The sequence below is a fragment of the Protopterus annectens genome, chromosome 16.part0 (genome assembly GCF_019279795.1).
Source record: "Protopterus annectens isolate FY-2018-M chromosome 16.part0, PAN1.0, whole genome shotgun sequence".
NCBI lineage: Eukaryota > Metazoa > Chordata > Ceratodontiformes > Protopteridae > Protopterus > Protopterus annectens.
The window spans coordinates 249,245,370-249,259,158 of record NC_056750.1 but is presented as its reverse complement, the minus strand read 5'-3'; the positions used below and the strand labels follow the sequence as shown (position 1 = coordinate 249,259,158).

Genomic DNA, 13,789 nt, shown 5'->3' with positions numbered 1-13,789 from the left:
AAGCAGATTATCTAGATAGGCTACTTCTGAAGGTTCATTATAATCTGTTCATTTGCTGGGCATATCTCTTAATGGAGGTTTTGAACAGGTCTCTGGTCCCAGTCAACGTGCCTGAGGAGTGTAAGGTAGCAGAGCAGTACCTTGTAGAAAATGAGAGCAGAACAATCTATAGAAATAGCAGGCGTGTTACCCTAACAGCAGTGGTAGGGGAGTATCATGGAAAGAGTCCTGAAAGGTCTGTTACTTTCATAGACAGCAGTTATATCTGGCACAACTCGTGTAGGTGCATGACTTATAAGCAGCTTGTCAGTCGCACCAGATCCACTTTTTATGACAGGGCTGTAACAGAACTTGACTGTTGTTTACATGAAGACATGGTCTCCCTGGACCCGTCAAAGGCCTTGGACTCAGTTCTGCACAGACTGCAGGGTCTGTGGTAGGATGTAGAATGAGAAGTGGATTGGTTTAGTTAAAGGGCCAGAATCCGAGGACTGGGATGAAAAATAAAGCTTCAGAAATAAGGAAAGTAAGAAATGGAGTACAGCAGCAGTTTGTTTTGGGCCCAGTTTTCTTACGTTTGTTGGTTTCAGAAACGTTTGAGGGAAATGAGAACAGGAGCAACCCCTTAGCACTTGACACAAATTTATGTACAGCAGTGCGGGCTGAGGGAGGGTCTATGGAAAAGGCTGATCACATGGGTCTAAATCTAGCAGTTGAGGTTTATTGCAGAATGATGCACATCATTACTCCTGAGCCACAGAATTCTTAGGTATGATGTATCATTTGGATCAATGGAACTGGTAACAGCTAAGTAGAAGAGGAATCGTGGGTCCTTACCACACGTGAATTAGACCACTAGGAACAAAGTCACAGGGCAGTGACAGCAGCAGTACTGTGGGTGTATCCTTAGGGGGAGGGAGAAAGTGGGTTAACTGTTAGCTTTTGGAGACTCTATCTCTACCGGGCCTGGTGAGGCCATTACATGAGTACTGTGTGCAGGTCTGGAGGCCATTCAGTGTGAGGAGCACCCATTTGTTGCCAAGTTCATAGGTGGTTATAAGTTCTGAAGAAAGCCACCAGAAGGGTGCTTGGTATGGAGAAGAGGATATGAGTGGAGACTGTGGGAGCTAGATCTCTTCTCATTAGATATTGGGAGATGTGACATATGTTTATAAGATTTCATGTTATGGAGATGCAAAAGGATCATGACCAATTGGAAGAACATCGAGGAGATGGTGGAGAGCATTTATTACCTGCATCTGCAAAAGTACTTGAAAGGGAGGGTTTTGGACCCACAGAAAAGACTAGTGGAATGGGTGGAGAATACAGAATCCTTTAAAGGCTTGAGAATATCATAGGCCAGGTGGCGAAAGGGAGAGGGTAAAGGTGGATGTAGAACATTAAATGCATTTAAAGATAGGCTAGTTAAGGTGGTCTTCTTTTGCTATTACGTAACCAAGTATAATGTAATCCTGCAACCACACAAATACTCTTTGCTTCTTGTCATTCACAGCTGATCTGATCCTGTGCCCTTACATACCCCACAAGTGGGCTGATGCTGTTCCTCCATCAGACGTGTTTAATTTGCATTTTCACTTGTGCTCTGACTAATTCACCACTGAGGGTGGCCTAATCATTACCTTCACAACTCTGCACCCAAACTAATGCTGTGATTTTAAAATGGTTTCAGGTTTCAACTTTCTGTTACTTAAGAAGTTAATTTGTGAGTGTTTCTGCCATTTCGCACTGAACTAATCGGAGGAAGCCCACAGAGCAAACTCTGATCTGTGATGTATAACATTAAGTATCCTGTTTTTTGCTTATTTTTGCTAGTTATGTATAGCACTTTTATTGTCTGCTGCATACTTTTCTAGCTAGTTTCACTGTGTATGAGGTATTAACTGGAAATTTCTACATTTGTGAAACATCTGTTTGTGTTTGTTTGTTCTGATTTCCTGCCAAGGAGTGTATCCTATAACTTATGTTTCCCATCCTCCCTCCTATTGGTATCTTGTTCTTATACTTGGTGTCTTTGCAGTTGCCCACCCCTACTGTAAATTTGATCTGGGACACGCCTCCAAGTTTAGTGTCATTAGCTCATTCTACCTAATGCAGGGAGAACATTTGAGAAGGCCAACCCACTTAGTTTCTTAAGCTTGAATTATCTTCTGCTCCTCCTTTCTCCCTTTCCATATTACTAAAAAAAAAAAAATTCTAAACTTTTTTCCCGCCTTTCCTGAAGCAGTCTAGTCTAGATACAGATTTTCTGCATACAGGACTGTTTGTAAGCTTCTGAGCCGCTAAGCCTTTCTGTGTTGGAGGGAAGTCTTCTAGCTTATCAGTGGGAGTGGTAAGCACTATGTAGCTTATCTACCACAAGAGGAGTGGTTTCTGGCCCAGAATTTGTAGTTTATTGGCCGTTTGGGCAGTTTTTCCATCTCTTTCAACTTTCTAGTTTAAAAGCCCGCATTTGCGCTTGTTTCCCACCTTTTCTGTAACTATAGTCTAGTCCAGATATAGATTTGTTGTATCCAGTTTGTAAGCTTCTGAGTGGTGCCAAAGTCTGCTCTTAAAGTTTTCCCTTAGATCTACTAGTTCTCTTCTGTCCTGCACTTTTACTAGCTTATTAGTCTTCTTGTAGCAATGATTGTAGCACACAAAAGTGCCACCAGCACTAAATGTTCTACAAGGAAACAGCTCCAGTACTTATTATTAATGCCTACTCCCCCAGGCATGTCTAAAGGTCAGTTCCCTGTGCATTCTCCTATTAACCTGGTGAACGTGGGCATCCTGAGGCAATGTAGCACCTGCCTCATGTATACTGATAACTCTCTCCTCTTACCTCCCAACACTGAGACTTGCGAGAGATGCACTTATATATCCAAATTGGAAGCCATGCCCTCTCCAGCCAAGACTGCAATAGCTGGTCAAGAGGAGAAGGTCAACACTTGCACCACAGTACATGGAACACATAGCCCTCCAGAACACACACCAGCACTGCCTTTACATAAAAACACAAACCTCACACCCACCTTCATGGAGGCTCTCAATAAAAATCTACCCAAACAGCAGAGACCACCAAGGCAGAAACGCATTCCACCACCATAATACAACACTTATCACAAGACATATAACTCTCCTAAACAGCGTGCCACTCAACCAAAGCCCCTAAGGCAAAACAGCATGCCCAAAACAATAGTCATAGGTGACTCGATAGTGAGGCACATTGATGTCCCACTCACTAGGTTGAATAAGGAGAAAGTAACAGTCAGCTGCTTGTCAGGTGCCAGGATCCGCCACTTAATGCATGCATTCAGGTCCCTCAACAACAGGTACAAATATGACTGTGTCATTGTACATGTGGGTGTGAATGACCTGAGATGTACCTTCCTGGACTACATGAAAAGAGACATGGAAGAGCACTCGGATTATGTAGCCCAGGCAGCCATGACCCTAGCCCTGAGCAGCATAACATCACCCAGAATGATACCACAGTACAAACAGAAAATGATTGATTTCAACAATTGTCTAAGTTTCTGGTGTCATTCTAAGGGGATCCAGTATCCATCTGCATGGGATGACATGATTGATGTACCTCGAAGCTTTGCCAGAGATGGCCTGCATCTGTTACCCCTGGCCTTCTGGATACTGGCCAAGGCTCTTGTCACCCCTATAGTGCCTTTTATTAGGCGGTGTTCCAAAGACCAAATTACCACCCTAACAGCTACAGACAAATGCAGTCTAAGGGTCATGCTCCTCAACGCTAGAAGTCTAAATCTCAAAATGCACTCGCTCAAAGCACTCCTTAAAATGGAGAGCATCGACATTTGTGCTGTAACAGAGACCTGGTTCAAGGCAGCAGAAACCACCCCTGCACTACCAGGCTATAACTCATTCCATACCTTTCGGCCCCAGAATTTGGACTTAAGCTCCAAAGGCAGCGGTGTTTCCATATTCATAAAGGATACGTACACCTCCAGACTAGTAGCCCAACATAACGCATCTGAGATACTTCAGGTGCAGCTAACGTTGGGTAAGACAGCAATTCGGGTCACAGCCTGCAATAGGTCCCCAACCATGTCCCAAGACTCGTATTCCACTTTCCTAAGCACTCTGGAGAATATTAGGGTCCAACCTAACACTCTCATACTGGGTAACTTCAACTACCCCTCCATTAACTGGGAAGACTACTCATGTACCAATACACTTGCCCAACGTTTCCTGGAATTCATTAATTCCAGTGCCCTGGACCAGCTTGTTCTTACCACCACTAGAGGTAGCAACATCCTTGACCTGGTCATTACAAACATGGGCAACCGTTGCTCTACACCAATAGTCAACTCCTCCCTGTTTAGATCAGACCACAAACTAATCACCTTGGAAATCCACATCCTTCCCACCCCCTCTGCAAAGGTAACCACCATGAAAAACTTCTCCAAAGCTAACTTCACAGCACCCATGCAAATGGAGATCAGTTGCATGACCGCTGAATCTTACACCTGTGCACTGTATGGACACATACGCAAATGCATGGATCTCGCCATACCCAACAGAACCAAGGAGCACTCCTCCAAAAAAAAAAAGGAAGCTAATTTGGTGGTCCCCTTCCATAAACCAACTCTACAACAGAAGGAGTTTACTGATGTGGAATAAGGTGAAGTCCCAAGACTGGAAAAAATCCCTTATCAGCCTCCACAAAATGTTGAGATCCTTCATCAAATCCTCTAAAGCTAGCTATGAAAACAGAATTGCAGCAGATAGTTAAGACAACCACAAGGTCTTCTATAGTTATGTAAAGAATCTCCACGGCAACACCCAGATTTTCTCTGAGCTACTGCACAATGGTACCTCCTATACTGAGCCAACAGATATTGCCAGTATACTGGCCAACAGATTCAGTGCCAACTTTACCCCCCCAAGGGACCAGTCATAATACCAGTAGATTGCCAGGCACCCAGTATTATTGCTCGACAGGTTAAAACAGCACTATCCAAGGCCAAGAATACAGCTTCTATGGGACCTGACAATATTCTTTGCTGTGTTCTGCATGAACTACAGAGGGAACTGGTACCTCACCTGTGTGCTCTGTTAAGTCACAGCCTCACCTCAGGCCTTGTCCCTACCAAATGGCATACTGATACAGTCATCCCTCTCCACAAAGGAGGAGGGACTACAGACCCTGGGAACTATCGACCATTAGCCTGACGAGTCTGATATGCAAAGCTATGGAACGCATCATCATGGACCTAATAAACAAGGATATCGGGAATCTCCAAACTCTGGATCCCACACAGTTTGGTTTTGTGAAAGGTAGATCATGCCGTCTCAACTTGATCGACTTCTTTCAGTCAGTCACTAAAGCTGTGGATGAAGGCAAGATGGTTCATACAGCCTACCTTGATCTGGCCAAGGCCTTTGATACCATTCCTCACTCAGGAATCATAGAAAAACTCACTAAGCTAGGCATCGACCCCTATATCACTAGGTGGGTTGCAAATTGGCTCACAGGTAGAACCCACGGTGTGAAAGTACCTGACTCCAAGTCAGCCTGCTGACCAGTCAAGAGTGGAGTCCCACAGAGTTCGGTCCTGGGTCCTCTCCTGTTTGGTATCTACTTCTCTGAAGTCTAGGCCAACATGAAGGGACTCTGAATGACAAGTTCGCAGATGATTGCAAGTTGGGAGCTGTTATTAACTCCTCAAGTGATGTTGACATCCTACAGAAAGGCCTCACTGAGACCAACGACTGATGGCAGAACCATGGCCTTAAGCTTAATGCCAAAAAAATTGTTGTCATCCCCTTTGGGAAAAACCTGGTTCCCATGAATTACCACATCGATGGTAGTCCACTGAACACAGAAGGCATTATAAGAGATCTGGGAACACAGGTTGACCGCAACCTCTCTTTTGACCACCACATTGCCATTGTAGTCAGAAAGTTCTTCTATGTGGCACATCTCATTACTAAGGGTTTTGCATCCAGGAAGAAAGAGTTCATTGCCTCCCTCTATTCTACCCTCATTAGGCCAATCATTGAGTACAGTGCCCCATTTGGCATGTACCTCACTAAACACCTGCAGCAACTGAAGAGGCCACAAAAGTAGCTCACAAAGAGGATCCTAGGCCTCAAACATTTGTCCTATATGGACAGACTAAAAAAACTCCAACTGTTCTCTGACTCATATCGCCTACTTAGAGGCAATCTCTGCTTGACATACAAAGCCGTGTCTGACCCAGATCTGTTAGAAATGCTACATCTAAAGAAATTCCAATCCCTCCGCACCACTCGCTCCAGAGACCTCAACCTCATTACCACAATCAGTAGAACATGCTGGAGGGACAGGGTCATAACCCAGAGACTGCCCCTGCTATAGAATAGACTTCCCATACATATCAAGCAGAGCACCTCTCTGGCCCTTTTCAAGAGAAATCTTGATGAGTGGATGGGAAATAGAAAATTCACCCCAGGGATCACTCCAGTGGCTTTACTCGACAGAAGCACTGGGAACTAATGCCCGGTGGCATGATCCAGGGTAATCCTATGGGCTAGGCTTGTAAAGGCCCCAGGGGCATTAGCCTAGTACACACATATGAACCTATGATCCAATAGCCTCAGATTTTCTCTAAAACTGTATCCCTCCTTTCTACAAGTTGCCTGATTTTGTGCCCTCACAAATAACCCCCCCCCCTCGCTTATGCTATGATTTTGTACCACACCAACCATTACATGGTTTTACCTTGTACTTAACAGACATATGGGTGGTCTAATTTTGTGCCACTACCAAGTACTAGTGTGAGTATTTTCCTCTTGTATCATTACAGACCCCTACCTGGTGTGTGGTTGCTGTAATCAGATGTCTTTTTACAGGAAATGATGTCATACGGTACACTTCTTGTGACAAATTTGCTACTTCTTTAGGCACACAAGCATGTAAGTGGTCAGTTCTGCTCTTGTCTGAAGTATACATGTACTGTAACTCATGTCAGTTTATGCATAACTCCGGTCATGTATCTTTGCAGGTCCACACAAAATCTAGCTGTGCACAATAAGCAACCGTAGTATGGAGTAGCCATTTTAATTATTTGTTTTGCAGGTGTGGCATTGTGTAGATATTTTAATGTTTGTTTTTCTTTCATTGTATAGTTGCAAAAGAAGAAGAGCTGCGCAGGGATACCTTTGGGCATCACATCGTGAGGAACTTTGCACTGGCACACTTCCAAAAACGGCGACGTGACTGGGATGAGCACCAGGCAGCAGACAGTAAACTGAAGAAGATGTTTTTGGACATCCTTGAAGATTAAGCTGAAAAATATGTTTTAAAGAATGCTTGTGAAGGAATGTTTTAAAAATTGTGGGTGATGCTCGTGGAACTGATTTTTGAAGAAACATTTAAGATGTGGAACAGTTATAAAATACTATGTTTTGTAAAATAAAAGATTGTAATGATCTGATGTATTTTAAAATGCATGTGTGTGTAGAAAAAAATATCTTTTCTGTACTCATGTTGCTTTATTTATGGAACCCTTTGAGAATACATAACTCTTTGCTGTCTTAAGCCAAGTGCCTTGCTTAACATTAATCTAGGCCACAGTACCTTAACCACTAGTTGTATGTAAAGAGTTCAGGGACATTTTCCAAATTCTGGATTTAGAAATAAAAAGCTGTCAGTTGTGAAAACATGGTTATATTGGAGTTTTGTCATCATACTTACAAAACCCATTTTCCTGCAGGAGGATTTTTTTTCTTCTTGCTTCCATTTCTGTTGTGTTTTATTTTTATAATATGACTGAAAAGTTTATGGAGTAAAAACAGACCAAAGGGCTGGGCTGTGATGAGTTAACTATTTGACATTTTGAAATATTGTTTTAATAAGAACAAAGAAAAAAAATGAGCAGGTTTATTAAAAAAAAAAAAAAATATATATATATATATATATATATATATATATATATATATATATATATATATATATATATATATATATACACATAAAGAGAGAGCTAGATCTCTAGATATGTAGATATATATGTTGGTGTAGGGCACTGGAGAGAGCAGCAAGTGTCCTGACATCCAGTAGATCGACATTAGTACATTGAAGTCACAGATATCGACACATTCTTTGCATCTGCAGAATTGACTAAACCGATGGTAAGTGTTTTTGTAAAGGTCATGTAGGGGAGCTGCAACCCTCCCTTGTTAATTATATACACTAACTTTGAGATCATACAATCCCCAGGAAAGGAATTAATCCACTAGTCGGGGTTGTCGATCTCTCACGTCTGTCGACCACTTGTCTGTGTTGGCCAAATTTTTTTTGCTTAGCTTGGTGTCAGAGCACTTGTCATTCGCTCCATTCCTTGGCACCCATCGCTCTCTCTCTCTATATATGTGTGTGTGTGTGTATATAAAATGTGTGTGTGTATGTATATATATATATATATATATATATATATATATACACACACACACACATATACATATGTATATACATATACACACACACATACTTACCTCTATCTTTAACACATCAAGAAAGAAATATGTGAAACTATTGCCATTTACAACCTTTTTGTAAAATTTGTGTTAAGGATACATACTGATAGCTCTATCTAAAGGAGCATTTATGCTATTCTATTTGTTTACAAGCATGGTCACCTGTTTAAGAAAAAGGACAGAGTGTATGAAGATCTGCCTGCCTTAGAGAATTTTTTTTTTTCAGAATTTCCTTCCTTATTTTGGCCATAGGCTGTCTTCATTGCATGTATATCATTAGGAAGCTCCCAAATGTTGTTGATTGCAGTGCAGAATAGTTTGATGTGAAAGGTATATGGGTATGAGTAAGTTACAGTGTGTGTGCGTGTGTGTGCCCGCATGCACCCACTGTTTCCTCCACACTGCGCAGTTTATAATAAGTCTTGTAGAACTGCACATAGTTCCAAAGCATATGGTAGCTCTCAATGGGTATTATTGGCCCAGTAATTTGCATCAAAAGAGAAAGACCTTGTTATAGAGGTGTATCCCTCAGGGTGCTGTATGTGACTTGATACTAATGTTATTAAATCAGTGTGTCTGGTAGTTGACCCCAGATATTGATCTGCTTGTGTCTTTTTTTGCTGTTATTGTGGTGCATTGTTGCAAGATGGTGACATTCATGTGGCCTGGAGTAGATAATGACTCAAGTATAGGGAATGGCATATGCTATGTATGAATGATACAACATGCACGTCTTTTTCTGTCTTGGATGAAGTTTTCCATGCTATTTGATGAGAGTTTGCTTCTACAGCAGTTGCTCAAGCTTCTCCACTCAAGATAGTTCCTTCTCATGTGTTGTTGCTTACTTTAGATTGGAGAAATTTTTGTGGGTTTGACTGTGTAGTGTTTTGTATTTTCCTGGGTATCCATAGCCTCCCAGAGAAAGTGGGGAAGCATTTCACTTTCAGTGAGCTCATTTTGCCTAGCTGAAGTGTCCTCAGAGTAAGAATAAGAGTAAGTGGAATGTGGAGCATGCTTTACAAAACACTTTTCTTTTTATTCATTTGCTGGTAAACTTCACAGTCTTCCTTCAGTAATGTGGTACATGAGTATGTGTGCTCAAAGTATGAGTTTTATAATGTGAATGTTGGGGATTTGTGAGTCAGTAGTTTTGAGGACTAGCAGTTCATCTGAGTTAAAAACCACTGTCACACCTTTTTCTTGATCATAGAAAATTCATGCCAAAGTATCCAATAAAACAAAATGCAGGTACTCCACAACAATCGAAGCCAACCAGTCACTGATATAGTAAAAACTGCTTTTATTGTAAGAAAGTAAGCGCTTTCACATCTGCTAAGGATACTTCTTCAGACTTTGATAAAGACAGTTCATTCGAGTTGTTTTAATACAAAACATATGATCCACCCAGCCAATTAAATCACACAGCCAATAAAATCACATAAAATTGTTATGGTTCCATATACTATTACAAAATCTAAAAGAGCATATTCATAAGTAAAAAATCATATTCATAATTAAAAAATAACACTTACTACGAATATATATGTGAAAAACATATATAAAAACAAATATATTAAAACAGATATATTAAAGCACGTATGTATATATACATCCATTCTCCATAAGAAATATGTGCTTGTATCAATAATAGAAGGGTTAAAAACTGTCTCAATAACTCAAAAATTCATAACTTCTATTCATAGAAAGTTTCTCATCACAAATTATTCATCAAAAATTATTTGTGTGTCAAAGGACGATCATTGAGGAAGGGTTTCAGACTAACCCCGTCATTGAGGCTGTGTCCTGAATCTGCTTGCAGTCTAATAATCCACTTCCCTTCTTCTCTTTCAGTAAAACTAACAGTGTTCCCTAATCTCATGGTGGTATATATTAGTTCCAAGACCATGAATTCAAAGGAATGCATAGTAACATGTGTCAAAACATGTCTAGCTAGAGCGTTGTTTTCATTCTCCCTATTAATAGCATATAAATGCTCCCTGATCCTTTCCCTGAGAGTCCTATTAGTTTTACCCACATAAAAACCACTGCATCTTTTGCAGACGGCTAAATAAACTAAATTCCTTGTCTTGCAATCTGCATAATGGTCAAACTTATAAACAACATGGGCATCTGGATGTATAAAAACATCTCTGCTGGTAATAAAATTGCACTGGTTACAGCTCCGACAGGGGAATGTACCTTTTCTTACCGATAAAAATTTATCAAATGTGGGTCTCTCATAACAGAGCATATTTTATAGGGATTTGGTGTTCTTATAACAAAAGCTGGGATATGAACCTACTAAAGTCTTAAGTTTATTGTCTAACTGTAGAATGCCCCAATTCTTCCTAATGACTTCAGTTATACTTCTATTCTTATTAGTATAAGTAATGACCATTCTCTTGTTATCCTTCTTTCTGGCAGACCTATCCTGCTCATCTGGTTCCTTCATAGTCCCCCGAATATAAGGTAACGCTGTACCAGTGCGTTCTACTTTTTGTAAGGCTAATAAATCTGTACGGTGATAACCTCTAGCTGTGAAGTCTTGATGTAAATGTTTTAATTTTGCCTCAAATTCCAAATCATCACTAACTAAACGGGAGCATCGTGTAGCTTGATTTATAACAATATTTCTATGTATATGTGGTGGGTGCATACTATCACTATGTAAATAGGCATTTCTCCTACAAGGTTTCCTATAGACATTCGTATCCAATCTTCCATTTTGTTTAATGAGGGTAACATCTAAAAAGTTTATCTAATCATATGAATTCTCACCTGTTAATCTCAAAAACGTGGTAGTGTTATTAATATAAACTACAAAATCTTCCAAGGTGGCTAAGTCACCACTCCAGACAAGGAAGAGATCATCTACAAACCGCTTGTAATTTTTAATGAATCTAGAGTACAGTTTGTCTGTCAGTATGTACATAGATTCCCAATATGCCAATACCAAATTAGTATATGAGTTGGCACACGCCGTGCCCATGGCAACTCCCAAAGTTTGTAGATAATATATATTATCATATAGGAAAACGTTATTCTCCAAAACCAGCTCCATTAGCATCGTAATTCTCATAACTCTGCTGGTGGTTACACCATTATTCAACAGAAAAAGTCTCAAAAACTCAATTCCTATATCATTAGGTATGCTGGTGAACAAAGACTGGAACGTCTAATGTCACCATGATATCTGTATCAGTGTACATATTATCCAGAGCACTATCCAATCGAGACTCTAAGAAATGCTTAGTATCCTTCAAGATAGAAGGTGTAGAGTTAACAATTGGCCTGAGTTGTTTCTCAATATAAATTGAAATGCTCTCAGTGAGCCATCCTTTCCCTGAGACAATGGGCCTAAGAGGAGGATTTATCAAAGTTTTGTGTACTTTAGAAAGGCCTCTAATCACAGGTACTAATGGTTCTTCAATTAAACAATATTTGTAAAGGTCATTCTCTATTATATTGCACATCAACATGTCATACAATTCAGCATGCACATTATTAATGATTTTATTCAACTCAAAAAAATGTATAACCTTATATGTGTCAACATCAGAAAGTATTTCTTGCATTCTACTCTTATAAAAATCACTTGTCAGGTAGCACAATTGCTCCCCCTTTGTCCGCTGGACGGATCACTATAGCTTCATTTTTCTGCAATGACTTCAATGCTGATGCTTCCATATGGGTTAAATTGTAAAACTCAGATTTAAAGTCTTGATGTTTATATAAAGCAAAAAAATCATTAATGCAGGCTTTCTCAAAAGTCTCAATAATAGGATGTAATTCTGGGGTGAATGTAGATGGTTTCCTATAACTACAGAAAGGAATCCTTTCATTATTGTTAAGATTCTCAAAATGTAAATCTAATGCTAAACCTCTAGTAAAACACTTAAGTTCTACAATCAGGTTACTGATGTCCATACCTTGTGAAGGTACGAAGGATAGACCTCTTCAAAACTTTACTTTCAATTTCTGTTAAAGTATAGCAAGATAAATTAATTACCAGTTCATTTAGATTATTCTGTGTGGTTTCTTGTAGCCTTCTATCGACTCATTCGACTGCTTGCGTTTCTTCCCCTTGTACTGTGGACTCCACGCCTTCTGTTTCAGTCCATGGTAGGATAAAGGGAAGGATAAATTAGTAGCAGCATGTTCACAAGATCCTGCGTTACCATCTAACTGTGTTACGATCTTTTTCCTCATTACAGGACCAAAAATGGACATATAGGCTCCAGCTGCTTCGCTGGTTCCTAGATCAATGTTATTTGTGACTCGCAGTGCTTTTTATGTGGGTAAAACTAATAGGACTCTCAGGGAAAGGATCAGGGAGCATTTATATGCTATTAATAGGGAGAACGAAAACAACGCTCTAGCTAGACATGTTTTGACACATGGTACTATGCATTCCTTTGAATTCATGGTCTTGGAACTAATATATACCACCATGAGATTAGGGAACACTTAGTTTTACTGAAAGAGAAGAAGGGAAGTGGATTATTAGACTGCAAGCAGATTCAGGACACAGCCTCAATGACAGGGTTAGTCTGAAACCCTTCCTCAATAATCGTCCCTTGACACACAAATAATTTTTGATGAATAATTTGTGATGAGAAACGTTCTATGAATAGAAGATATGTGATCCTATCTCGCCTACATTCAATACGGATGGGCTCGGAGCCGATCCCTCAGCTCCGACTCGGCACGCTATGCTATAGAGCGAGGCCTCTTATTGGCTGAGCTATTTCTTATCCCAGGATGCACCACCACTAATCCCCCAGATCTCATTTGCCGCTTACTAAGCTTAGACGTGGTCTCAACTTGGCTGGGCTAAGTACTACCTTATTTAGACTTTTCCTGTCAGGAATTTGCTTGTTTTGAACCCAAAAGCTGTTTTAACAGCTATTGTTGTGATCCGACTGTGTTTTGCATAGTTTTTATTGAGGAATTTGTGTTTTTTTCATCAGGGAAGGTTTCCCGTTTTAGTTAGAGGGGCCTTCCCCTTTTCCTATTGCTATTCTAGCGTTTGTTTGTGGGTCAAGTACCCGTTTAAGTTAGAGGGTCTTGACCCTCTCTTTCTGTGTTTTAGTTTAACTGTACTTAAAAAAAAAAAAAAAAAAAAAAAAAGCTTGGTATTTCTTTCAAATTTTAGACTGCTAGTTTATACGCAGACATGTCAAAAGAACATAAACCCTCCGGGTTTAAAAAGTGCACGAGGTGTGGTTATAAGATGTCCATAATGGACGACCACTCCTCGTGCGTTTATTGCTTAGGCGCCAAGCACCTACAAGAG

The 13,789-nt window shown here is 40.3% G+C and overlaps 1 protein-coding gene across 9 annotated transcripts in view; it reads left to right on the top strand.

Moving 5' to 3' along the window:
• The window catches only part of NOP9 (NOP9 nucleolar protein), a 480,269-nt gene extending 472,588 nt beyond the window's left edge, over positions 1 to 7,681 (top strand). For all 9 annotated transcript variants that reach the window (XM_044058359.1, XM_044058358.1, XM_044058352.1 and 6 more), the window contains exon 12: positions 7,144 to 7,681. In XM_044058359.1, coding sequence (XP_043914294.1) covers positions 7,144 to 7,301 — 158 coding nt within the window. In that variant the 3' untranslated portion in view covers positions 7,302 to 7,681. The remainder of the gene's footprint in view (positions 1 to 7,143) is intronic.
• Positions 7,682 to 13,789: the final 6,108 nt, after the last annotated feature.